The sequence below is a fragment of the Sceloporus undulatus genome, chromosome 1, assembly GCF_019175285.1.
Source record: "Sceloporus undulatus isolate JIND9_A2432 ecotype Alabama chromosome 1, SceUnd_v1.1, whole genome shotgun sequence".
Classification (NCBI taxonomy): Eukaryota; Metazoa; Chordata; class Lepidosauria; order Squamata; family Phrynosomatidae; genus Sceloporus; species Sceloporus undulatus.
This window is the reverse complement of record NC_056522.1, coordinates 98,435,414-98,462,159: the sequence shown is the minus strand read 5'-3', so window position 1 is coordinate 98,462,159 and position 26,746 is coordinate 98,435,414. Positions and strand designations below refer to the sequence as shown.

The 26,746-nt window shown below is 40.1% G+C and overlaps 1 protein-coding gene across 1 annotated transcript in view; it reads left to right on the top strand.

Moving 5' to 3' along the window:
- The window catches only part of LAMA2 (laminin subunit alpha 2), a 590,097-nt gene that overhangs the window by 197,507 nt on the left and 365,844 nt on the right, over positions 1-26,746 (top strand). The window contains 1 exon segment of the mRNA XM_042456962.1: positions 2,106-2,348. Coding sequence (XP_042312896.1) covers positions 2,106-2,348 — 243 coding nt within the window.

Below are 26,746 nucleotides of genomic sequence, written 5' to 3'. Positions count from 1 at the left end.
TAGTGGTTGAAGTGACAGATGTGTTGAGAATGATCAAGATGAGAACAGCCTTAGTAGTGTTTTGTGGATGTAGCAAGCATTTAACAGCAGAGCAATCTAGTCTCCCATAACACAGGGTTGTGAAAGGACTAATCTTGAAAACAGCCATGTCTCTCAGGGATGTCAGTGCATGTCTCTACCTTAGGATGAAATTGAAAGTATAGTTTGAAGCAGGGGTTTACACAGTGTCTCAAAAAGCTGGACAAAGAAATTTATTTAATTCATAGTTTGGCTCTCCTAGAAGCATCAAGACCAGAGAGTGTAGTAACCTCCTTGCTTCTTCTTACCACAAAACTGAGCAGAGGTGAGGGAAAGACCTCACTGGTTTCTCACAGAAAATGATTTCATGTTTTCGTCTCTACTGGAATGCAATGCTGAGGTGGATAGTTCAGTATGCTGTTTTTGCTTAATTCAAAATAGTCTTTGATGCCTGTTTGGACTGTGCCAGTGTGTTCTCTGTACATTTCAGAGAAATATGACAAATTCCTTTGATTAAAATGACCACAGTCACTGCTGAAGTGTTAATTACAGTTGATTGTTATACAGTTGTTTATGTTATTATATTATGGATGTTGCTGTTGTTAACCACCTGCCATTTTAATAGGAAAAATATGATAAAAACGCAATAAATAAACATCTGGGACAGGGAGCCATCATGTACTGGGTCCCTGTGTGATTTAGAAGCTTGATCATGTGATAATACACATAGAGTTGGCTTCCTGCTCCAGATCTTCAGCTCCAGTACATGGACAGCATAGGGAATTGCAAGGCCAGACCAGTCAATGAAGCCTGCGTCTTTTTTTCTCATTAGGTAGTGATCTTATGAAAAGAGGACGAGTGAGAAAGGCTATTTTTAATCCACTTATTTATGATTAGACTCCTCCCTACAGTTATTATGATGCCACAATGCTCATGGAATAAAGCTTCATTGTTGGGGATGTTGATTTTGACACCTCAGTATATTTTCATTGCTGAGCATTGCCTCTTCCCCAAGGCCTTGCATGACAGATAAGTGTAAGATATGTGCAAGTGCCAGGGGCTTAGGGGTTTTTTTTTAATGGTAACAATGTAGCTGGGCCAACCACAGGTAATTCATTTATCTTGTATGCTAAGCATTTGCCCCAGAACTAGTTACAACAGAGAAACAGAAACACAAACATTCAATAGAAAGAGTTTTCAATCCCAAGCTGCTATTAAAATGCTATAACTTGCATGGAATGATAGAAATGGAAGGGCCCTCAAGAGCCATTAAGTCCTACCCCCTGCACAATGCAGGATCTGCACCTAAAGCATCCCCAGCAGGTAGCTGTCCAGTCTATTTCTTAAAACATCCCAAGAAGGAGACTCCACTGCCTTGCTAGGCAATTGGTTTCATTGCTAAAGAGGTTCCTTATAATGTTCTATTAAAATTTACTCCCCCATAAATTCAGATCATTAGACTTGGTCCTACCCTGTGGAGCAGCAGAGAAAATTCCTTCTCCATCCTCTCTTTGCCAGCCCTTGGCTTATTTAGATGAAATGAAATGAAAAATTATTTATCTCCCACCTCTTCCGTTTTGAGGATCAAGGCGGGTAACAGTATGACTAAACAGTATACAAAAATAAGCAATAAAACCCACCAAATCCCCAAGCTAACCCTCCCAAATTTAAAATCACATATTAGAGCACAATTAAAATACATAGCAATACATCAAAATTATTACACAATTCGCAAATGAGAAAGATGGTAGGGAGGATGGATTCAATTGGTTCTGGACATTCTCAGAAAAAGCTCTCCGGGAGGTCACTGCTAGTCTGGTCTTTCTTGTTTGTAGAAATTTTTTCCCGGAGGAGCGGAGTGTACGGGGAGGACTATATGCGAGGAGGCATTCCTTCAAGTAGACTGGACCCAGGATATGTAGGGCTGTAAAAAGTACAATCATGTTACCACTCAGTCTTCCCTGTAAACTCAGATAAAAATTAGTCCCTAGCTGTGATTCAGCATGATAGGTTGCTCAAAGAACTAAAGTAAAAGAACACAAAACACAATTGAAATTTATTCTGATGTTTTGTTTACATTTCCCCAGATCTTCCAGATTGCTTACGTTATTGTAAAAGCAGCCAATGCACCACGACCTGGAAACTGGATTCTGGAACGTTCACTAGATGGTGTCAACTACCAGCCCTGGCAGTATCATGCTATCACAGACACTGAATGTCTGACTCGTTACAATATTCCTCCCCGCACTGGTCCTCCATCATATTCAAAGGATGATGAAGTTATATGCACTTCATATTACTCCAAGATTCATCCATTGGAGAATGGAGAGGTAAGATCAGAAATACTGCTATCGTCAATATGGTGACAATCAGACAGCCCTGCTGAATATATGCATGTCCTCCTCAACTAATGTATAAATGAAAGTTTTCAAAAGCATTACATAGTGTGTAAGCAACACTGACTAGACTACTGTAATGAAGGCCCAAATGACATATGATTGCATATAAAACAATCAGTCCAAACAGGTTTTCATTAAAAATGTAAATATGGGTGGGTCAACATAAATGAAATTTATTGCATGACCATTTTTGTCCTCACCATGCACAGAATGGGAATGGGGCAGAACATGGGGAAACAGGTGTTATCACACAGTAAATTGCTCCTGTGCTGCCGCCTGACCATCACCCGTCCCCTGGGTGCACTCTGCTGGCTGATTTTGATAGTATGGAAGTGTACCTCCAAAATTGGCCAGCAGAGCATGCCTGGGAGATGGTAACGGTTGGGCGGCAGCGCAACAGCAATTTACTGTCCCTGTTTTGCCCCGTTCCCTTCCTTTGCTTGGCTAGGGCAAAAATGGCCATGCTATAATCTCCATTTTTTGTACTTTACAATGTAGAAGCAGAAAGGGATAAAAAAAAATGTAGGCTGTATCTGCACTGCAGCAATAATCCTGTTTGACACCACTTTAACTGCCATGGCTCAACGCTATGGAATGTTGGGAATGGTAGTTTGGTGAGGCACTAGAACTCTGGTGCCCACCAAACTACAGTTCCCGGAATTCCATAGCATTGAGCCATGGCAGTTAAAGTCGTGGCAAATGGGATTATTTCTATAGTTCAGATCCAGCCATTATTACAGAAAACATCAATCCTTTAGTAAACTGTTATCATATTTCTTTTACTTAAAAACTATTTTTAAAAGTCCAAAAATGACATTTTATTCTAGGCATATCTTTTATTGTCCTCTGAGGTGGAATAATTCTATAATATTGCAGTCATTTAGATTGATGTTTGATTTCTTATTAGGCACAGCTATTCAGATTTTTAATTTTTTAATTTTTTTTGCCATCACTTTTCCAAAGATAGTTCTATAATTTTCAGTTATTCTCTACTGATTTTCATTCAGAACTGCAAATGTTCCTTTTGAAATGACTGTATAGGGTTTTGTTATAATTACTTGTGAGTTTATTTTTTTCTCCATATAAATACATGTGTTTGATTTTACTGTCCCAGTTTTCCCAAATTAATCTTTCAGTACAACATAAGGAACAAGGAATCTTGGCTCCTATTCAATTAGTGTCATATAAATGAATTCCTTTTCCTTTATTTAACTCTAATTCATTGGACCAAAGGAATGAGACATGGTGTTGTATATAAAAAGTTGTGAAATGCAACTGCAACTGTGATATTTGTCACTTTACACCATGACAGTGGGTCTCTAGATTTCCATTGTAAATCAAACATTGGAAAGAACTGAGATACCTTCCACTGAGTGGTGTTATCCAGACTTGCCTACAATCACACACTGGGGTTTTTTTTAAAAAAAATCCACAGAACATAGAAACAAATGTCTTCCTCTTCTGATAGTATAGCCTCCTAAGCTTCTTCCAGATTTGTTTTTTCAATATAATGATCATTCCCTAGCTATGAGTGATGGCTATAGCAGTTATAGGTGCTATACAGACCGGCACAAAGCGCTGGCCTGCACACATACTAGGGTTGCCTTGGGGCATCCTTTCCAGACTCCCCACAACCCTAGTACGTTGCTGCGGCGTTGTAATGGCGATGCCCTTTCCAAATGGGGCGGCACGGACGTGACATCTTGGTGCCGCTGAAGGGTGCTTGTGGCGCCCTTTCAGTGGTGCCAGAAGGAACTCCGTTTAGGAGCTCCTTTGGCTGTGCATATCGCTGGTGCGGCCTTTAAACAGCTGCGCCAGCAATACAAAGAGAAAGGGGCGGGCCCTTTCTCTAGCAAGGTCTGGCGGATGAGCTGAAAGTCCACATCAGCGATATGCACAGCCAAAGGAGCTCCGAAACGGAGCTCCTTCTGGCACCACTGAAAGGTCGCCACCGCTGTCAGGGTGTTGTGGGCGCTTGAAGCCCCAAGGACACCCCTTTCCAGGCCGCAGGGAAGCAGCCTTTTGCCGCTTTCCCGCGGCCTGGAAAAGCGGCAGATTGGGGCCTCGGGGCTGCCGTTGTGGCAGCTGAGGCCCTGATCCATCAGGGAAAGGGGCGGGTGCAGGCTGCCCCAAAGGGGCGGTTTGTATCCCACCATACTTTGCTGAATATTTCCTTATCCCTTCCTTTACCTAGTTCTCTGGCATGCATTGTCCTGTCACTGCCACTTCTTGGAGTGAAATCTGGTGTTGGCAATGCATATTTGGAATTTCAAGCTAAGATATTTGCTAGATTTCTAGACAGAAAAGTGTTATTATTGTGTTTGGTTTTCCGTGTATATTTTGAGACTGCTCAGTTTTGTGGGCCAAATGCACATTTTCTAGTTTGAGGTCAGTGGAACAGAAATATCTTGTGTCAAGCCTGGAGCAGATATGAATTCAAAGCATTGGTGAGAATTTGACTTTGAATTGAAGTGCTATAGAACACAGAGTATGTGTGCTCCATCCTTGTGCCGCTCATGTCCTACCCCTTTCAACCATTTTGCTCCTGTATCTACAGGGGTCTGTCATTGTATTTTCCTTGGTGGCACTATGTTTGGCATTTTGCTAGGACAGAAGGGCTTCTGACATATTTTATAGCTCTTTACTTGCTGATCTTCCATATATAGCTGCATTTTTAAAAATACATCAAAGGGCAAAATTTCCATTCTTAATTTGTGCTTAAGATGTGTTCAAAAGACTTGCTTCCAATATGTATGGTACATAATGCACCAATGATTGATAACTGTGCTTTATGGGGAAAGTGAAACATAAAGTGCTTCCTTCTTTTCAAATTATAATTAAAGATAAATTTAGGGGGAAATCAAAAATGCCAAATGTTTTGTAGAAGTGGAAGGAATGTGATTTTCTAATTTAATTGTTCAGCACTTGGGCTTTAATAAAAAAATTCAAGTTTTGGCATGAATTTCATTGCCGCATTTTATAAAGGTCTGAAATATAAAAATTACATACTTCACTGAATTCCATGGGATTTGTAGTTATTTATTTGTGTTAGGATTCTAATCCAACAATGTTGATAAGTAGATGTGTGTTATATTTGTGTGAGCTTTCCTTTCAGCACTAATTAGGACCATGTGGTGTATTTTGCTGAGATTAACATGTAGGTGCACTTGCACTACCTCTCCTGTTGATTTAATAAAACTTCAACCTTTTCAAAAGCTTTACAAAGCTGCCATCATTGCTTTTGATTCCTGTGATTTTCATTAATCTGAAAACTAAAAATTAATGGTTACCATAGTGATTTTTGCTTCATTTCACTTGCCTTGAAACCACTGCTATTTGCATTTAATTTCTTTCTTTATAGTAACAGTGGATTTCTTGGTTTTATGGATTAGATCTAGTGCCTCTGTTTTTATTAATCTTGTTATGTGGAAATTATTCTAGGGACATTAACTCTTAGTAATATCTTTATGTTTTCTATAGGAGATTTAGGACTTTGGTTTAATATAGCCTTCATTTAATGTTTTAATGACCCCATGGTTTTAAATACAGTGCTTGTGGAATAGCATTCTAGATCCCATCTGATCATGGAAGCTAAGAAGAGCCAACCCTGGTTAGTACAATTTGAATGAGAGACCACCAACTAACACCAGAGGCTTTAGGCTATTTTTCAGAGGAAGGCAATGGCAAACCACCTCTCAGTATTCCTTGCCTAAGAAAAATCTATGAAAATTCATGAAGTCGATATAGGTTGACAGGTGACTTGAAGACACACACATGCGTGCACACACACATATTTATTCTCTCTCTCCCTCCTTCCCTCTGTTGCCAGATTCCTACTGTATGTATATAGGTCTGTGTACACAGCCTTGGGTAAGGTATCAGAATATGGGCATAACAGCCATTACATCCCCTTCCATGCATAGAACCTAACTGAATGATTTCCCACATTCCATCACTGCCTGTTAATCACTGAAAGTATAATTTACTTTTGGAGTTTGGCATTGAAACTTTCCATTTTCCATCACATGGTAATTTATTCATATCTGTCATTTTATATTGGTGTTTTCATCACTTACACAGGCATTATTTGAGAGTACTGCATAGTGCACCTTCAAATACGTATAAAATGTCCATCCAAAACTGCGTCTGCTGTTACTCCTTAGCTCTATTCTGTCATTTGAGATATTGGAGTTGTGAACATGGAGGGGAGTTGCATTATGCACCTATAGCATTCATGTGAATGTAGCCCCACCCCTAAATTGTATGCATTTCATTGAGCTCCCTGTGCAGTGTGGCATACACAATTGTAGAAGAGAAGTGTATATGTGTATAAATTTGTACAAAGAGCTTCACATGATTTCCAGCCTCTCATAATTCAGTTTCAAGGTCTCTTTGAACTCGGTTCCATGCAAATAGTATTGGTTGCCAGCTGAGTACTTGGGCAGAAGATTCAGCTACATGATAGGTTGGTTGCTAAGCATGTCTGTTCCAGTGAACAAGCAAATATGGACTTATACCCACCATTTTAAACACCTGCTGAGGTAGAACCAGCATGGGATGGAATCTCAAAATTATGATGTCCCAAGAGAGAAAGTCCTATCTTGTGAATTCATCAGCATAGCCCTAATTGTAGAAAAAATGTTTTATTAATTAGCTAGATAATTAATTTATAAGATTATTTCCCATGTTGAATCCCATAGATTGCCCAATTAACATTCCAATTATGCCATCACTTAAATATACTGGGTACTTTGTTAGAATTAGTTAGAGTTTCTCTCTGACCAACAGAATAATGCAGAAGGTCTCAAGAAGAGTGGGATTAGGCTTTGAGGGAATGCATCACATGACTCTGTGCTAGCTGAATTCTGCCTGTTGTTTGATGGACTCCTTTTGTAGGAAAGAGAGAGACTGAGAAGTCATGTGAAAAAAAGTAACTGAAGAAGGGGATCTTTCATAAAAGGAAGAGGATGGAGAGAAAAAGAAACAGTGAGCCCTTGCCTAGAATGGAGGAATGAAATGTAGAGGGGGAAGAGGTGATTTGTTTACTTGACAGGAAGCGATCAGACAGCCATGATTCTTTCATAGTATGCCTTTTATGACTAAAGTCTCTTGTGGTTGGCCTAAATCTTATTGATAGTCTGAAGTATAGTTCAGTCATCAATTATTGAATAGTAAATCAATACTTCTGTAAATCCTGTTCATTCAGTCTACTCTGACTGGGATTAGTAATTGGATCAATGCTTTTTCCTTGTTGGTCTATATGGAAATCACTGAGGGTTTTTTTCCTAGATAGTAAATTGTGAGTGACAGATGGAGGAGTTATTAATCTCTTCACTTCCCCATTTCTAATACTTATTTATTTTGGATGACCTGTGTCTTGATGGTAAGTGACCAATAGGGCCAAAGAGATCACCAAGCATGCAAGTCCCCAGGGGATGTCAACAGAAAAAATCAGATCCTGCCCTGAGTCAGTTCCTATAATGAATAGAAATGTAGTGGTTTGAAGGAGCAGGTAAATGGGATAGTCAGGAGACTGTCCCAGACTAGCCCTTCTGTGCTTTGCCTCACAAAGAGAAATACAATAGTTTTATGCAGAAACTTTTTGCATAATTGAAGAAACCTTGATTAGAAGAAGTGCTTATTGTCTCACTTTCATGCTGGAGGGGAGAAAACTCTTAACTTGATGTATTGACACATCCTGTCTTTTCAGGAATTAATAAACAGTAACCCTCAGGCAGTGGTGTCACTAGGGGTTGCAGTGATGTGGCCCACACTGGGTGACACCAGTGAGCAGCAACACATTTTGACTCAACAGGGTTCCACCAGAGCAATCAGGAATGTACTGTTTTAATGGCAGACCAGAAGAAACAAAATCCATAGGATGGTCAATCCAGACCTTATCTCTTTGATCCTAAGAATACTTTTTAGTTCATCTGATAAGCAAGATGGGCTGGATCTGGACTGTAGAAATAATCCACTCTTGCACCACTTTAACTGCCATGACTCAATGCTATGGAATTCAGGGATTTGTAGTTTGCTGTGTTACCAGAGGTTGCTGACAGAGAAGGCAAAATGTCTCACAATACTACAGTTCTCAGAATTCTATAGCACTGAGCAATTGCAGATAAAGCACTGTAAAACTGGATTATATCTGCAGTGTGGATGCAGCCATGGTGAACAATTAGTCCCTCTACTCTCAGTAGAATCTTCTGCCAATAAAAGCATATGAGAATGGCAATTTATTCCTACATATGATGAAGTTCAACACTAGATTCAAATCATGAATTGGTTTGGTTGCTACTATGTGGCACCCTCTTCCCCTAACTGGAAAAATCACATATGTAGGAAACTTAATTTTTTCAAAAAAAGCTGACTGTTAAGCCAATAATATTTCCATTTTAGATATTCTATTGTAGTATGTTCTTCCTCCTACCCCCATTTTTCTTTTGATTCTGAATTAGGTATGAGTTTTGTTATTTTTAACATTGACTCCTGTGTATATAAACCTTGTTTTTCTACTATATTGTGCATTTTGGTTGTTCCAATAAAGGTATCACTGTTTTGTGGATTCTTGATGTTATTTTACTTTGTTATATGGCCAATGCAGCTACCCTTGAATATTGTTTCTTGTTGTTGTGTGCTTTCAAATTATTTTTGACTTATGGTGACCCTAAGGCAAAACTTGTCACAAAGTTTTGTGAGTGTGAGTGTGTGTGTTATTCGCCCAAGGTCACCCAGTGCATTTCCATGGCCTTGTGGTGAATCAAACCCTGATCTCCGGAGTATCAGATGAGGGACGTCCTGTCATGTTCCTGTTCTTCCTGTACAATAGCAGGAAGGAATTTCAGACAGGATTCATGCTTATCCCATCTGGGAAGCGTGAATGACAGTGATCATGCAAAAGGCTTTTAGATGAAGTCGTGCAGATCCCTTCATTATTCTGCCATTAACCTGTCATTAAAGCAACATTGGCCAGCATTTTGCATTAACGGAAGCTCACTTTAATGTCAGGTTAATGGTGGGATCAGCACTGCGATTTGAAAGCCTTTCAAGTCATTGCAGTCATGGATGGGATAAAAACAGAATAAGGACGGGGGGAACAATCCCGACCCTATCCTATCCTCATGCGAAAATCTCCATAGTCCAACCACTATACTACACTGATGTAGCATTACATCCATGCATCAACTCTTCCTGGGAATCAATATCAACAACATTTCCAAAGAGATAAAAGGACACTTAGAGGTTCTGGAACCATTTGGAAAATTATAAATGGTCTTGACAAAATCCATGAACAGCACCACAAAATCTATTAACAATTTCTTGTATTATGAACTGTCATGATATGTTTTCATGTTCTGAGGTAGAGCACCAGAATGCAGTCCTCATCAGATGTGTAGTACACTAGTCCAACCAAACTACTTTGGTATCTGAGGGGGAAGAAATTTCGTAAGCACCTCTTCCTGTTAGATGGTTAAAATACAGTAAATTGAATCCAGACTTGATTACGTGTAGATTAGAACCACTGAAACAAATGGTTTAGTTATGACTACTTGACAGCTACCTCTAGGCCCAGATTCAAAGTAGCATACTAATAATTAACAATTTACTGCTACTTTTCATATCACTAAAAATCTGCTGCTTGACATGACCACCTTAGTCTGCCTAGTGGTAGGGCTGGCCTTGCCAGTGTCTGAAGTGGGTAGTGAATGTGTGTATGTTCTAAGTAGATAATGTTATATAGTCCAGTGCAGAGAATTAAGACCCATCTTTTGAATAGTTTTAGTTTAGAGGTTTCTTACAAGAGACACTGTGACACATCTGTTTATTTTCTTTAAGCAAACCACATTTGATTGTCTTGTAAGATTATAGGTAAGATCATCCTCCCTATGGATATATACAGAGTATACAGTAGTATTGATCTTCAAAAGTACAGGAGTGCAGAGAAAGGGATTTTATAAGAAGCTATTTGTTAAAGAACAAATAGGAGTCAGACAAGGATACTTCATCCTGGTAACAAATAGAGGAATAGATATTGAATATATCTTCTGCATTTAAAGGGTTTTTAAAAAATTGCCACCTTTTAAGATTATTGTCACTGACTATAGTGTAATATCAATGTGTGTGTGTAAAGCTAGGGTTTGGACAGATCTGTTTCATATGTTTCATATATGAGAAAAATTCTCAATACTGTATATCTCATCAGCTTCAAGACTTCATTTCCAAAAGGCAGCAAATCACCAAATTTAAGATTTAACCAGCAAAGCTTATGTCCCTACCATAGCTCCTTGAGGATGTCTCTTTTCTTAGTTGTTGTAGTTGTTGCTAGATACCCTTCAGCATTAACCCTACCTTTGCACTTTTATCTTTGACCTTCCCCAGTAACTGTTCCAGGTCTGTGATGTCTTCTGCCAGTATTGCATCTGCATAGCTTAGGTTGCTGATGTTCCTTCTGCCTATCTTCACTCCTCCTCCTTCTGCTTTTCTTTTGTTTTCAGCATATAAATTGAACAAATAGAGTGATAGGTTGCAGCTTTGCCTGACCCCTTTACCTATTTGAAACCACTCTATTTCTCTGAATTCAGTTCTGACAGTGGCCTCTTGTCTTTGGTGTTTATCAGACGAGCTCTTAAAGAGGTACTATTCCAGTGTGACTCCTCTAGCTGCCTCCTGTTGCATGCTGGGATTGGCAGTTTTAAGGAGGGATATTTAGAATTCTCAGGCAGAGAAGTTCAGCTCCTTAAAACTGCCAATCCCAGCATGCAACAGGAGGCTGCTAGAGGAGTCACACTGGAATAGTAGCTCTTTAAGAGCATAGTGTGATAAACATCTTTGTTACAGATTTCTCTTTGGGACTATTGGCACCCCCATGTCCTTGAATGCGTTCCATAGCTTTTCGTGATCTATATGGTCAAATGCTTTGCTATAAAAGCACATGCTGATTTTTTCTGGAATTCCTGAGTTTGCTCCAGTAGCCATTGTCTGTTTGCAATGTGGTCCCTTGTGCCTCTTCCTTTCCTGAATCCTTGTACCTCTAGAATGTATCTCTCCATGTATCCTTGGAGTCTGTGCTACAGAATTTTGAGCATTATTTTGCTTGCACATGAGATTAGTGCTATTTCTTACTCTGTTCATGTCTGTTTAAAATATTTCTTCTGATTAAAGGTGAATCTAGAGGTAAATTTGTTTCTGTGTTCTAATAAAATACACACAAATTTCCTTTTTGAAACAAAGTCTTTTTTTGTGTGTGGCTCATTCCTGAGCTGCACTAATGTCAGGGCAATAAAGTCAGGAGTGCTCAACTCTGGTACTTCTCTATGCCTGTCTGTTAGATCTCCTTCATGCCTTACTGCATGAATAGGCATTTGAGACAAACTGATTGGCTGATAGAAGAAGGCATGGAGAGAAGGTGAAAGGGACTTACAAATGAACTGTAAATCCAATTCTCTCCACAGTCTGATTTAATCCCTTCACACTGGGAGTTTTGGATTGTCAACACCATAGGGTCAAATGGTCAACATGTCTACAAGTACTCAAAACTGTAACGCATTCATCGCAGCATGATTTGAAAAATTGCTGTGACATATTCCTGCCTAGTAAAATCTGATTAATATAGCAAATGTAATTCCATCCAAAAAGAAGAACTAACATTTGCATAAGCCTATCCAAATAGAGTGTGCATACACACACACACACACACACACACACACGCATGCATGCATATACATGTGCGCGTGAGCACACACACACATATTTCTCACAAAATACATAGATAGTTTAGAAACGGCTGAAACTAAACTGCAAACTGAATAATGGTTAGTGTGTATTTCTGAACTAGACACAAAAATCAGAAGCGTTGTCTCGGTAATTATGCATATTGATCTGCAAATGTGCTTATTATTTAGAAAATACAAATACTTGCTGAGATATGTACATTTACAGTGCAATTTAAAATTAGGGACTATAGCCAGATAATGTACAAAACAGAGACAAGGTATGGACATTCCATTAGTCCATAGCAAACTGACCACAAAAGTAGCAAATACTATTGTGACATGCACATTCTTAGATAATGTGTACATTGGCTGGGAAATATGCACAATTCCTTTTCATGGACTGATTATGTACACATTCTTCATGACACAAGGTGAATTATTGTGTTTATTAATTCTTTAATTCACATTGTCCCTAATATGTAAGGAGGTGTTAGTACTTCTAATCACTGCTATTTAGTTCTCAAATTAAATTTTGTGCTTCTTTTTCATGATTGTTAATATGCCAAATGCAGGTTTCATTATATAGTCGCCCCTCCTAACTCGCAGATCACAGATCCAAGCCCTTGATTACCTGTGGAGTGGCGACCCCCGTTGTTTCCAATGGCACCTGCACCCGGCAACAATGCCTGGGCCGCACACACAAGGGTGTGCCCCATTCAAGCCTATGAGGCTTGAATATGCGCGACCCTCCATGCATGGGGAGGTCCAGAACAGATCCCCTGTGAAAACAAAGGGTCAACTGTACTGAGCACTCTTCTCCAGTGGTGTCACAAGGGTTGGCATCAACCGGTGCGGTAACTCATGGTGTCACCCCCCCCCCATTGACTTCCTCCTGTTTCAAACCATGCAGAATCCTTAGCAATGCTTTTTTGCACTCATGTTACTGATAAATCATAATTCCCACATAGCACTGAGTATAATGCTAATAGTTGTGACAAAAACAACTAGCAAAATTAAAAGTATACCTTCAATATTACAATATCATATGCACAACCTAAATGTTTTTATATATGCTTAGTGAAGATTTTGTTAAAATGTGATGTTTTTAAAGAAAACTTGAAAATATTTTTTGTAAAAATCATTTTTTAAAAATAAAAAATGAAATTTGAATTTTAAAAAAATTCTGGGGTCTCTCTCCTCCCCCTGAGCTTCACCCCACTTCCACCATCTTTTAAAGCATTTTAAATGGAAGATGAATGCCACAGCCCATTTCTGCCAAAAAGTAGGTGTTTGAGGAGCAGTGGTGTCACTCCCCCTCCTTAGGGTGGCAGTTACAGAAGAACCAGAATCATTGTATGGGTGAAACAAACACTCCTGTATAGTCTGTGGGCCTATGGATAGCATAGTGCATCCCATTGTTAACTCAGTCAGATTGACTTCTGTCCTATTTCGATAACTAGAGTTTGGGAGGCTATTCATGACCAACCATAAAGTGCTTCAAGTTCCAACTACATTTTATCCAAGTCATTTTAAACACTTGATCTTGGTTTCTTTAATTTTTCCTTGTCTAAATCTCTCAGGTTCTGCCGAAGAATGCACCATTTTTAACATCAGTGGCCTGAGTATGGTATATGTTTTTCAGTCTTTCCTTTCACCATTTTCATAGCATCATTTCTGTTCTTATTTGGCAAACACTGGTACTCCAAACTCCTGTCTTTCTCTATCTTTTTATTGCACCAGTTAAACACAGTTAAACACTACATTGTTGAAACACTGTATACACAGATACACACGGATACTCGTGTACAGAGTTCATATATAAACCATTTTCCTCTTATATACATGTGTTTTCAGCCTAAAAATTTTAAAAAGTAATATTTGTTTGCTGTATGCATTTAACAACATGCACAAACTTAACAACACACTTAACAGCAGCAACAATAGTGGTAGTAATAAAAAATTTTTCGCTTACTTATCTCTTCCCAAGGCTTGAGGCAGGATATTACATTGATTAAAATATAATATTTATTTTATTTTATTTTATTTTTATCCTGGCTTTCTCCCAAGTTGGGACCCAAGGTGGCTCAGAACACACACACACACACACACACACACACACACACACACACAAACCACACATTAAAACAACACATTAAAAAACAAATTAATCCAATTAAAATAGTAAAAAGTTTTTAAAAATGTGGTCTTTGTTTCCTTCTTTGGGGCCAGAATGTAAGAGGCTCCTGATAAAATTATGCCTGCATGATTTTAAAAAACTTGTTTGAATAAAAATGTCTTTGCTTGCCGACAAAAGGCCAGCAGGGAGGGAAACAGCTTACTCTCCTGTGGTAGGGAGTTCCAGAGGGTGGGAGCAGCCACTGAAAAGCCTCTCTCTCACGTCCTCACCAAATGAGCCTGGGATGGTGGTGGGGCTGAGAGAAAACAACCCGGAACAGAACTGGAACAATGGATGCAAGCTACAAGAAAAGAGATTCCACCTCAGCATTAGGAGGAACTTCCTCACAGTAAGAATTGTTCGACAGTGGAACACACTCCCTCTGAGTGTGATGGAATCTCCCTCCTTGGAGGTCTTTAAACAGAGGCTTGATGGCCATCTGTTGGTGATGTTTTAACTGAGAGTTTCTGCATGGTAGGGGGTTGGACTGGACGGCCCTTGTGGTCCAACTCTAGGATTTTAGGATTCCAAAGCCTTCTCTAGAGGATCTTAGGGATCTAGGTGGTTCATATGGGGAGATATGGTCTCTCAAATTGTCAGGACCACTGAATCCGAGCGATTTTGTCTGCAAAGTGTCTTGCAAATTCCTCACAGTGAGCGGTCATGTGGTCTTTGTTTCTTTCTTTGGGGCCAGAATGTAAGAGGCTCCTGATAACTTTAAACAGCTCTGCTGGATGACACTGTGCAGATGTAATGGTGGCAGAAAAGTATAGTTTCTTTGCTGCCACCACAGCTACAGCCCATATTCGGTGGGTTCTAGCCCATATTCAGTTGGATTCACTCTGAGTCTTCTGCCATTGTCGCTCTAGTCTCCGTCCCATTCGTTTCATCACCATCCACTCCCTGGTGAATCAAGGGGCACATCTGGCTCCACTTTGTGTGAGGGGATCCTTAGGGGCAATCGTGTCCACTGTCCTGGCCATTTCCCTATTCCAAAGATTAGCCAGGGCTTCCACAGGATCATCTGCCAAGGCAGCAGGAAATTCCCCGAGAGCCATCAGGAATCCATCAAGATCTATAAGCCTCCTGGGGAGGACCAGCTTAATTGGCCCTTCATCCCTACGGAGGATTTGAGTCCCAGTCAGTCTAAACCCTACCAGGTAGTGACCAGTCCATGACAAAGGAAATATTGAAAGGTCCTCTACTCCCAGATCACTGTTATCCTGCTCTGAACAGAAAACCAGATCCAGAGTGTGCCCTGCCACATGGGTGGCTCCAGATATTACTTGGGATAGCCCCATGGTTGTCATGGCAGACATGAAGTCCTGAGCCACTCCTGACAGTGTAGTCTCTGCATGGATGTTGAAGTCTCCCAGCACCAGTAGCCGAGGGGACTCCAACACTACACGAGAGACCAATTCTGTCAGCTCAGGAAGGGAGACTGTTGTTCAGCGGGCTGGTTGGTACACCAACAGAATTCCTATTCTGTCCTGGCCACCCACCTTTAAATAAAAACACTCGTAACCAGTAGACTCTGGGTCAGGGCATCTGGTAAGGGAGATGGAATCCCGATAGACCACTGGAACTCCACCTTCCCACCCCCCCAAGACCTTGCCTGCTGCTGAATGGAGAACCCAGGTGGATAAAGCTGGGAGCGATAAGCCCCCCCCCTCCCCCAGCTTTATCCAGCCAGGTCTCCGTAATACAAGCCAAGTCAACATGCTCATCCAAGATCAAGTCCTGGATCAGTGGTGTTTTACCATTTACCAACCTGGCATTGAGCAGCAGCATTTTCAGCCCAGGGGGCCTACTACCAAGGCTATTGGGGATCAGTTTGGGAGTAACCAGTACCCTATGTACCTCCCTTCTTCCAGAATGATAGAACTGACTCCCCATTGTCTCTTCTTCTTTAAACCAATCCACACAGTTACAATACAACAACTAATAAATAGAGTAAAATCATTAAAATAATCATAACATGACAGGAGCAGGCATCATGGCAATCATTGAGACAATCCATAACACTGGGGCTGAATCAGTTAATGAGGAATCAATTTTGGTTCCACATCCACATATTACATTTCTTTAAAGAGCTAGATATGATGATATCAGTTCACTCCTGGAGTTGGTGAGGAAACGAAGTGGTAGGATTCCTTCACCCACATATCAATTCTATTTTGTTTTGTGTTCTTTTGCATCAGGTCGTCATCGTTCTCTTTTTGTGTGCTTACACTGGCATTGTAGCTTCTGGTTTGCTGTCTTTCCAATTTGCTTAAGAAAAGGAGATGCAGGACTTTCAGACACACAAAGTCAAGTTGAGGCTCTTAGTTTTGTTTTTAAGGATAGAACTGCCACTAGGGCTGAAATCTTAACACTGAACACTTATTAGAAAGGAAACCACACTGCATTCAGTGAGAGTTACTTTTGAATAAATATGTCTAAGATGGTGAAAATAGCTTGTATATTATCTTTGTTCAAAACTTTCTAAAGTGGATTTTGAACTACAGGAAGATTTGTATTTGGGATGCTTTTTATACATAATTAATTTTCACTAAGCCTTTTAGCTTTCAGAAACAGGGGCAGTAATAACATTCTTAAGCAACAATATTTAAACATTATATGCTGGGATAAAAATGTCTGGAAACCTTGTATTGCTCAGAAGGGAAGTGACTTGGTGTTACTTCTCTCTTGGGGAAAGTTGGAATGAGGATCTCACTCGATAATTCCTTTCCATTTTGGCTCTTTGCTGGATAGCAATTCATGTCAAAATTGAGGAATGATTAATACACATGATTCATAGGATAATATGATACAGGAGATTACAAAGTAAGTAAATAATTTCAAAGTACACACTGTTCAGAACAATCTGGTGATGCTTAAGGGTGAAAGGGTGAGGCAATCTATTTGATCATGTTTATGTCTATTTTGAACAATGTTTGAGTTAGGGGGGGAAAGGAGAATTTTGCAAATAACTTCCACCAATATATCCTATTATTATTCCATTATACAAAGTTTAATTTGTTGCCGTTATATTTGGTGTGAAGACTGGATACAGCCTTCAGGTTTCATAGGCAGCATGCAGCATGCTTCTGCCCGCAGCTGAAGAACAATAGTCAGAAAATTTTGTTTCCATTACATCCTACAAGTGGGCTTCCCACTAGGTGTCTGGCTGCCTATGACTGGATGGTCCAAGTGATCACGCAGGAATCATGGATTTTTACATTAAGTGTACCTCTGCAGTGCAGTTGTCCTGATCTGATTTATTTTAACCACAACCACACAAATGTTTGAACATATGCGTATTAACAATTTTATTAATACACCTTAGAAATTAACTCTCTGAGGCATTTTTATAAGTGACTACAGCTCATACAGTCCACTAAAATGTGTGAATTTCAGTCCCGATCAAATTCACATGACAAAGCAGTTAACATGACTTCACTGGCAGCAGATATGTGGATGATTTAACATGTGTCTTGGTTAGCATTTTTCATTGTTTCAGTGATGTCAGACCAAACATACATAAATAACCCAAAGGGCACTTCAGAAACATTTAGGATGGTGGTAATTTATTGAGTTTAAAGGGTTTAAAGATTTCAGGTCAGCACAAAATAAAACCACTTTAACTAATGTAGAATTCACAGAAGCATCAAGTTCATGCAATCTTGCTCCCCACAAGTCTTGATTCAACTTAAAAAACTAAGGGGTTGTTTTATCAGCCTTCAACTAGGAAAAATAATTGGATAATTTAACCTACTTTAGGCTACAACATTCCTCAGAGTAAGTTCTATCTGAACACAGGGATTTACTGTGGAATAAACATTAACAGGAATCATACAAAGCAACTTTTGACTTTCTTTTTTTAACATGTGTGTCAGTGAGTGAGTGAGTGAGTGAAAGAGAGAGAGAGAGAATAAAAACTTTATACTTTATACTTCCCCACCTGTACACATTGCTTCTATTCCAATTCAGGGCTGCATGTACTTTAAAAGGAAATATTAAATTCCAAACAAGAGTTTTAAATTACCATTCAATTTGACCCAAAGCTGCATCATAGGGCAAAGCAGCAAGAGGACAGACCAGTTAAGTAGAAAGAAAAGAGAAAACAAGCTGCCAGATGAAGTAAAGAATCTTGTCTTTTATCAGCTGGTGCCCTGCTAGCCACCTGACAGAATGGTCTGAAGTCCCTGGGGTGAAGAGCTAGAGCATCAGCTTTAATTCATTTTACTGAAAGATAAAAGAAAACTATAATGACGCATGGAAGGATGTGTGACAAAAATACAGGCAGACTTAGGAGATATAATAAATGCTGAAGTATGGTTTTTATAAATGCTGTGTGTGTCTGTATGTGTAAGTAAGTGTAATAATACTTGTTAGGTTATTCATTATTTTCTGGGCAGAAAGTCATTGTTCTGTTTTAAAGCAGCACAATATTCAGAAATCCAAGAACCACTGCAATGCAGTTCGTAGAGACTCCTTAGATCCCTGTAAGTTGCTTTATAGTAGGGCTACTGTTGAAAAACTTTACGATACTACAGCTAGAGCAAAATTTGGCGTCCAGTGTGTTTTAAGGACAACACAATGCCAATCTTGGATCAGCTTCACTGGTTTCCAGTTTGTTTCCATGCCCAATTCAAGGTGCTGATTTTGATCTTTAAAGCCCTAAACTGCATGGAGTCTGAAAAACTGCCTCCTGTTATGGAACTAAAAGTGCAAATGCTTTGTAATATTTGATATCTCTCTTAAGTATTAGTGGACCTGTCAAACTTTATTGTTGTTTGCTGTGGGCTTTCCTAGATTTTATTATATGTTTTGAATGCTGATATCATACCTTTATTATAGATTTTGATTGTTTTTGTTTTATGTTACTCTTGCTGCCTGATAGATAAAGGATGCAATAAATTTCATAAATAAATCATCTGTAACAGCAATGACAAGTTTAGTGGTCTGAAACTTCCAGAATTATTAACAACAGGGATGTTATTGTGGGAGTCTATTACAGACCCCAAATCAGACTGAGGAACTGGATAATGCCTTTCTAGAAAAGATGACCACACACTCAGAGAAGAAGATGGAGTAGTGATGGGTGGTTTCAACTATCCTGATATTTGTTGGAAATCCCACCCAGCCAAAACATTAAGGTCTAGCTAATTATTTACTTGCCTGGAAGACAATTTCATTGTCCAAAAGGTGGAAGAGGCAACAAGGAGATCAGTCATTTTAGATCTGATCCTGACCAACAAGGATGGCCTGGTTAATAGGGTGCAAGTGGTGGGATAGGAGTGACCATGTTCTCTTGGAGTTTGTTATACAGTAGAAAGAAGAAGCCAGGCATAGTAAGACACTCATTCTAGACTTTAGGAGAGCTGATTTCAGTAAACTTAGGGAAATATTGGGGATGATCCCATGGTCAGGAATATTAAAAGAAAAGAGAATTTAGAATGGATGGGAGTTTCTACAAAGGGAGATACTGAAGGCACAATTTCAAACTGTTTCAATGATGAGGAAAAACAGGAGATGTCTCAAGAAACCGGGATGGATGACTAAGGAACTTTGAAATTAGCTAAATTTCAAATGGGGCATGTATAAGAAGTGGAAAAGGGAGGAAATAACTAAGGAGGAATGCAGGCAAATAGCTAGCACGTGTAGTAGGAAAGCCAGAAAAGCAAAAACACAGAATGAGCTCAGACTTGCTTGAGAGGTAAAGAACAATAAAAAGGGTTTCGTTGGGTATGTCCACAGCAAAAGGAAGAAGAAGGAAATGGTAGGGCCACTACATGGAGAAGATAGAGAAATGTTAACAAGGGACAGAGACAAGGTTGAACTACTCAACACCTTCTTTGCCTCAGTCTTCTCAGTAAAGGAAAAGAGTACTCAACCTGAGGAAAATGGAGCACAGGACACAACAGGAGAAATGCAGCACACAATAAATAAAGAGGAAGTACAGGAATACCTGGTTAATCTAAATAAATGTAAGGCCTGGTTCAGACTGCCAGAAAGCAGTGGTCTGGGGCCGATTTTAGGGCTTGGGATTGCGGAGCAACCGCATGGTTATGAACCTTACTACATGGCAGTGGCGCCATCATGACGCAGCCACATCCACATGGGGGCCGCCATGATGATGCAAGCATGAAGCAGTGTCTAAACATCACGGTGCCATGTGTGTGTCATCGCTGCATGCGAGTGCACCATTGGCGCACTCATGGCGCCCGCTGCACAGACTAAAAAAAGGGGGGTTCTTTTTAGTACTGACAGAGGCCACAGTGTTTGGTTGGTGCAGCCTCCATCAGGAGTACAAACGGACGGCTCCAGCCCACCCTTTTGGGGTGGTCTGTCGAGCCCCTAAGTCTCCAGGACCAGATGAATTACATCCAAGCGTATTAAAAGAACTGGTAAATATAATCTCAGAGCCATTGGCAATAATTTTTGAGAACTCCTGGAGAACAGAAGTAGTCCCAGCAGACTGGAGGAGGACAGCTGTTGTTCCCATCTTCAAAAAGGGGGAAAAAAGAGGATCCCAACAATTATCATCCAGTTTGACATCAATACCAGGGAAGATTCAAGAAGAGATCATTAAACAAAGAGTCTATGAACATTTGGACAGCAATGACATTATCATTAAAAAGTCAACATGGGTTACTGAGAAACAAGTCATGCCAGACTAATCTGATCTCCTTTTTTGATAAAATTACCAGCTTGGTAGACAAAGGGAATGCTGCAGATACAGCATAGCTTGATTTCAGTAAGGCCTTGTGCTCAGCAATGGTTCCTCTTCATCTTGGAGAGAAGTGACCAGTGGGGTGCCGCAAGGTTCTGTCCTGGGCCCAGTGCCATTCACTATCTTTATCAATGACTTGGATGAAGGAATAGAATGCATGTTTATCAAGTTTGCAGATGACAATTAGGAGGAGTAGCTAATATCACAGAGGACAGTATCAAAATTCAAGAAGACCTGAATAGATTAGAAAGCTGGGCCAAAGCTAGCAAAATAAATTTCAGTACAAAGAAATGTAAGGTACTGCACTTACATTGAAATGCATAGGTATAGGATGGGGGACATCTGGTTTAACAAGACTACATGTGAAAGGGATTTAGGAGTCCTAGGAGATCTAGTCGAACATGGGTCAACAGTGTGATGTGGCAGCTAAAAAGGCCAATATGATTTTAGGATGCATCAATAGAATTATAGTGTCTAGATCAAAGGAAGTAATAGTGCCACTCTATTCTGCTTTGGTCAGGCCTTACCTGGAATACTGTGTCCAGTTCAGGGCACCACAATTCAAAAAGGATGTTGACAAATTGGAGCATGTCCGGAGGAGGGCCACCGAAATGGTGAAGGGTCTGGAAACCGTACCCTATGAGGAGAAACGGAGGGAGCTGGGTATGTTTAGCCTGGAGAAGAGACAGTTAAGTGGGGATAAGATAGCCCTTTTAAGTAACTGAAGAGGTGTCACATTAGGGTGGAGAAAATTTGTTTTCTGCTGCTCCAGATACTGGAACATGGAACAATGGATACAAGTTACAGGAAAAGAGATTCCACCTCAATGTTAAGAAGAACTTCTTGACAGTAAGAGCTTTTGACAGTGGAACACACTCCCTCAGAGTGTGGTGGAGTCTCCTTCCTTGGAGGTCTTTAAACAGAGACTGGATGGCCATCTGTCAGGGATGCTTTGATTGTGATTTCCTGCACGGCAGCGTGTTGGACTAAATGGCCCTTGTGGTCTCTTTCAACTCTATGATTCTGTGGCGGGTTACAGACCACCTGTTTGGGGCGGCCTGCACTCGCCCCTTTCCCCGCTGTATCGGGGCCTCAGCTGCCAGACCGGCAGCCTCTGAGGCCCTGATCCGTCGCTTTGCAGGCTGCGGGGAAGCGGCAAAAGGCTGCTTCCCCACAGCCTGCAAAGGGGTGTCCTTGGGGCTTCAAGCCCCAAGGACACCCGGTGACGGCAGGGAGGAGGAGAAAGGGACCTCTTGGCCCCTTTCTCCTCTGTGTCGCTGGGCGCAGCCATGTAAAGGCTGCACCCAGCGACGCAAACCCCAGAAGGAGCTCCATTTCGGAGTTCCTTCTTACACCGTGGAAAGGACACTCTAGGCACCCTCGCGTGGCACAAAGACGTCACGTCCGCGCCACCTCGTCGTAATGGTGGCAGCCGTGTGGAACAGCCGCCGCCATTTTGTGCACGCTCCGCACGTGCTAGGGTTCGGAGCGTCTGGAAAGGACACTCCTTTATAACCCTAGTAAGCATGGAGCGCGTACTTTTAGGCCCATATGTAACGGGCCTATGATTACTTTACAAAGTATTAGAAAGCTGTGATGGCCAGTGACTCATATGTCAGAGGGGCAATAAAATCTGCTCCATGTTTTAGTATTAACTTCAAAGAAACCACCCAAGATGCTGAACTCTATTCACCCCCCATAGGTTCAGCACCTTGCATATAGCTTTTAAAGTCAGATCTAAAGTCCATGGGCAATGCTATGAACATGGTAGCCATCAGCCAACGTTGTAAGAAAGGAGTCAAATGAAGTGACAGGTGGTATAATTGATTCCATTGGTATTGTAATGTATTTGGGTTATTTTGACAGCTAGCTTAAAAGTATTTTAATGTGGCCAAACCTGACTCTTCATCCCCATCCACTCAGAGGTGGCAGGAGAGGTTTAGCTTAGAACTACTGCCAAGCACAGTATGAGTGGGTTATGGGTTGTTTTTTCTCCTCCTATTAAACATGTTCTTGTGCTTTTTCATTTTCTTTTTTAAAAAAAGGCATAGAATTTTGTATTTCCAGTTTGGAAACCATCACATCTGCGTTTTTGTGATGTTTGTCCAGTTAACATTCCAATAGGATTAAAACAGGATGTGGTGCTTCAGATACAGGTCATGTTCCTACTTCATACTTTCAGTGTTAACTGATTTCTTGCACAGATGTTTCATGTACCTTTTAAAATGGATTTGCTGTTAAACTGCTTTTAGTACAATTGATCATTTAATTATATTTTAACTTCTGTTAAAATGTTTGTAAGTTTCATATGTTTCTGTTAAAAGGTTTTTATGTTTGTATAAATGATGTCCTGGGAGCAAAACTAATCTGACTGACATAAGAGCTGAATGAAAATGCCATATACAGGCTCACAATATACAATTGCAAAAAAGAAAAGAAAAAAAAGAAACACTACTTGGAGCATGCCACATTTCCTGAAAATACTTCAGTGATTCCAGCATTCTTGAATAGAATCCAGATCACTGGTGGTCAAAAGTCCACTCAGTAACACCCGATAGACTGTGAATCCAAGATGATAGGTAATGTACAAAGATAAATTTCAAAGAAACAGTGCTCATTCCTCCTTGTCCTCAAAATTCTTCATGCATTCCAATTAGATTAATTGGTACATTTGTAACAAATGATTTTTCCTGTTAGCAATGTGAGCTCATCAAGGAGTGCCACGGTACTTTGGCTGCAGCTGAAAGGCAGAATTGACCTTCTGTACACATGGAGAGATGCCTTCTTTGATTCTTCCCTTCCTGTTTCTTATTGAACAAATTCTAATGCCAGTTGTGGAGGGTGTTTCCTTTAACAGCAAAGGAAACTGCTGTATACACGAACCACAGCAATTGGCAGTACCTCATCAGGATTTAAAACAAGTGTGTTTCTTAGCACTAATTGAAGATGCCACAGGTTATACTGGGTCTTTCTAAACATAAAACATATATATGTTCTACCACCTAGCTCTATAGTCCTTGTGATACTTTTCAGTATCATTACATAAACTCATTTTTCTATATTTCCTTAAATCCAAAACCCAGTCTACAGTCTTGAACTTTTTTCTTTATTTTTTTGCATAAATTCTCTCTTTATTGGAATTGAAATGGATTCTATGGGTAAAGCTTTATTTGCCTTTTCTATGCATTATTTAATCTAGTGTAGGTTTAAATACTTAATTAGCAATTATGATTCATCCATAGATCATATCTTTGCATCACTGACAAATAATCACTCTATCGATGACAAGTAAAAAGTTGTACTGTTTACAAGATGCTTTATTAGAAACTTTTCAAATAATGAAGAGGATCAAATACTAGTAAAAAGTGTCCAAGGAAAAAGGAAAATATGTTTTGGTTGTCACTTTGAAGGGGGAGGTTTGCACAAATTTTAGCTGTTTTAAATGCAAAAAAAATTACAATTGATCATATCAGTTTTAAAGTTGTTTCTTAAAGGACCTTGAAGCTGCACGTGAGCCATAATCCTTCTGATTGTGGTTATGATTATTAAATAATATTTTTGTGAGTGATTCATGTCCCGAGTCTTCCTAATCTAGTGAGATGTATTGCATTTCTTTTATTCACTTCTTAGTGTCCATTTATATTTCTAAATCAGCATATACAGATTTTATGCAAATCAGTGTCCCCATTTTGTACTATTTTGACCCATTGTGATACATTTATTCTTAGTCATAGACAAGTGGTCACCTTAGATGTAGAGCAGAAATGGGTGTAATGTAGCCCAGATCTCTCCCCCCCCATTAAAATGTTTTCTTAGGTTACAGGAAGCAGATGCATCATGTTTTTCATGGGTCTGATTTCTGTTTAGAGTCCTCTGCTCCTAACCAGAAGTGACCTTTGGAAACTGACCACCCATTCCTTAAAACACATTTCATTTTTCTTTGTATTTTTTGCAAAAAAAAAAAAAAGCAGAGGATGCATCCTCTTTCTACTGGCACCTTCCACCATTGGTGCCAAAATCCTTTCCACCAATAATCTAGCTTTCTGTATGCAGGGGTAGAGGTAAGTGAGTCAAAATGCTTTATTGTGCTTTCTGATGTCACTTCCAACGCCATATCAGTGGTCTAGCCATCTGTGAATTGGCACTCCTGTGGATCACCCCTCCCCATATTAGCCAACGTTGGCATGTGTTGCAGGCAAGTGCATGTGATCAGTCATTGATCAATATAGCTTTGAGCACCTATAATTTTTCCCATCTTTAGGTGGGGGAAACCAGAGTGGATAGGAAGGGCACACTGTACTATACAATGTAGCTTTATTTAACATTGAGATTTTTTTGCAGGACAAAATCATGGCTACAGATTAAGGGGCTAAACAGACCGTCCCTTTCTTCACTAGATTTGGGCTGCAGCAACTAGACACTGTGGCCCCAAACTGGCCTTTTTGCACCACAGAAAGGGCACTATAGCTGCTGGTGCTGCAGCTTTTTGGCACTCCTTTGGTGCTCCTTTGGCGCCGTGCCATCTGGACACAGTACTAGCAGAGCACTGTGATGCTGCCCACCATGCACAGTGTGACGGCAGCATCAGGGTAGTGTCGGGGTGTGCGTCATGTAGATGCCATGCCCCTATTCTGCCCCCAGGCTGGTGTTTATTGCCAGTCAGTTGAGACCCTCAGTAATCAGTTGTAAATTATCTCCATTAGATCTCTGTTAAAACTATACTTGCTTCTTCCCAATTTCTCAAAGATGTTTTCCCTTTCTTTGTCTTTTCTTACTAGCAAGAGTAACATTTGTTGTACCTAGCCCCACAAATTCTTTACTGGACCAAACTGACAGAGTTGTGTTTATAACATCCAGCTCAATATTTTTGTTGGCCAAATTATTAAATAGTGATTTCTTCTCTGACTCAAACATTAATAAAATGCATTGTCTTGTGTATATTTTCTTAGAAACAAGTTCACTTTGTTTAATTCCTGAGAAAATGTACTTAAGACTGAAACCTGACAGAACAATCCTGTACATCTCCTAAGATGTAATCCACACTAACTTTGATCAGATGCACAGAATTATGAATGAAGTGAGGTAAAGCAGTAAAGACTTTATCACAAATGGCAGCCAAGTGGAATAACAGCAGGATAGTAGCATAGTAGCCTCTGTAGCTGTGACTTATCACATAGTGCCGGGTCTGTCCTGTAGCTACTTCCACCCATTCCTGGAGTGCTCCTTTTCATTGATGGGCAAAATGAGTCAGTGCTTCCCAATCATACGGTTTTTCCACTATTGAGTCCCATGTGCTAAGTCCCTCCCACTGCAGTTCTGATATGCAGGCACTCACTTGGTGCAAGTGCATATGATTATCTTTCTCTCCTCTTCTGCCTAATTTTCTAATAAAATGTTTTCCTTTTTTCAATTTCTTTTCTTTCTTTTTACTTTATCAACTGCTGTAACTTTGCAATTGAAAATATTAAGAAAAAACAGATCAAAAGAGCACAGAGCATAAAAGTGAGGTTATGTAGACCAGCATATAGAAGACAGAGCCCAGGACTATAGCAACACCATAGCATTTTTGAAGAGCTGCACCAAAATGATTGTTCCCAAACTGCTGTGTTTGCATTTTCTACACTAATATGATTGTGGTGTCTTAACACCCTGGTATGAAAAATTCCCAAGACAAGCACCAGTGGCAGGAAGATCTGGAGGGTTGGCCAAGTGGAGGTGG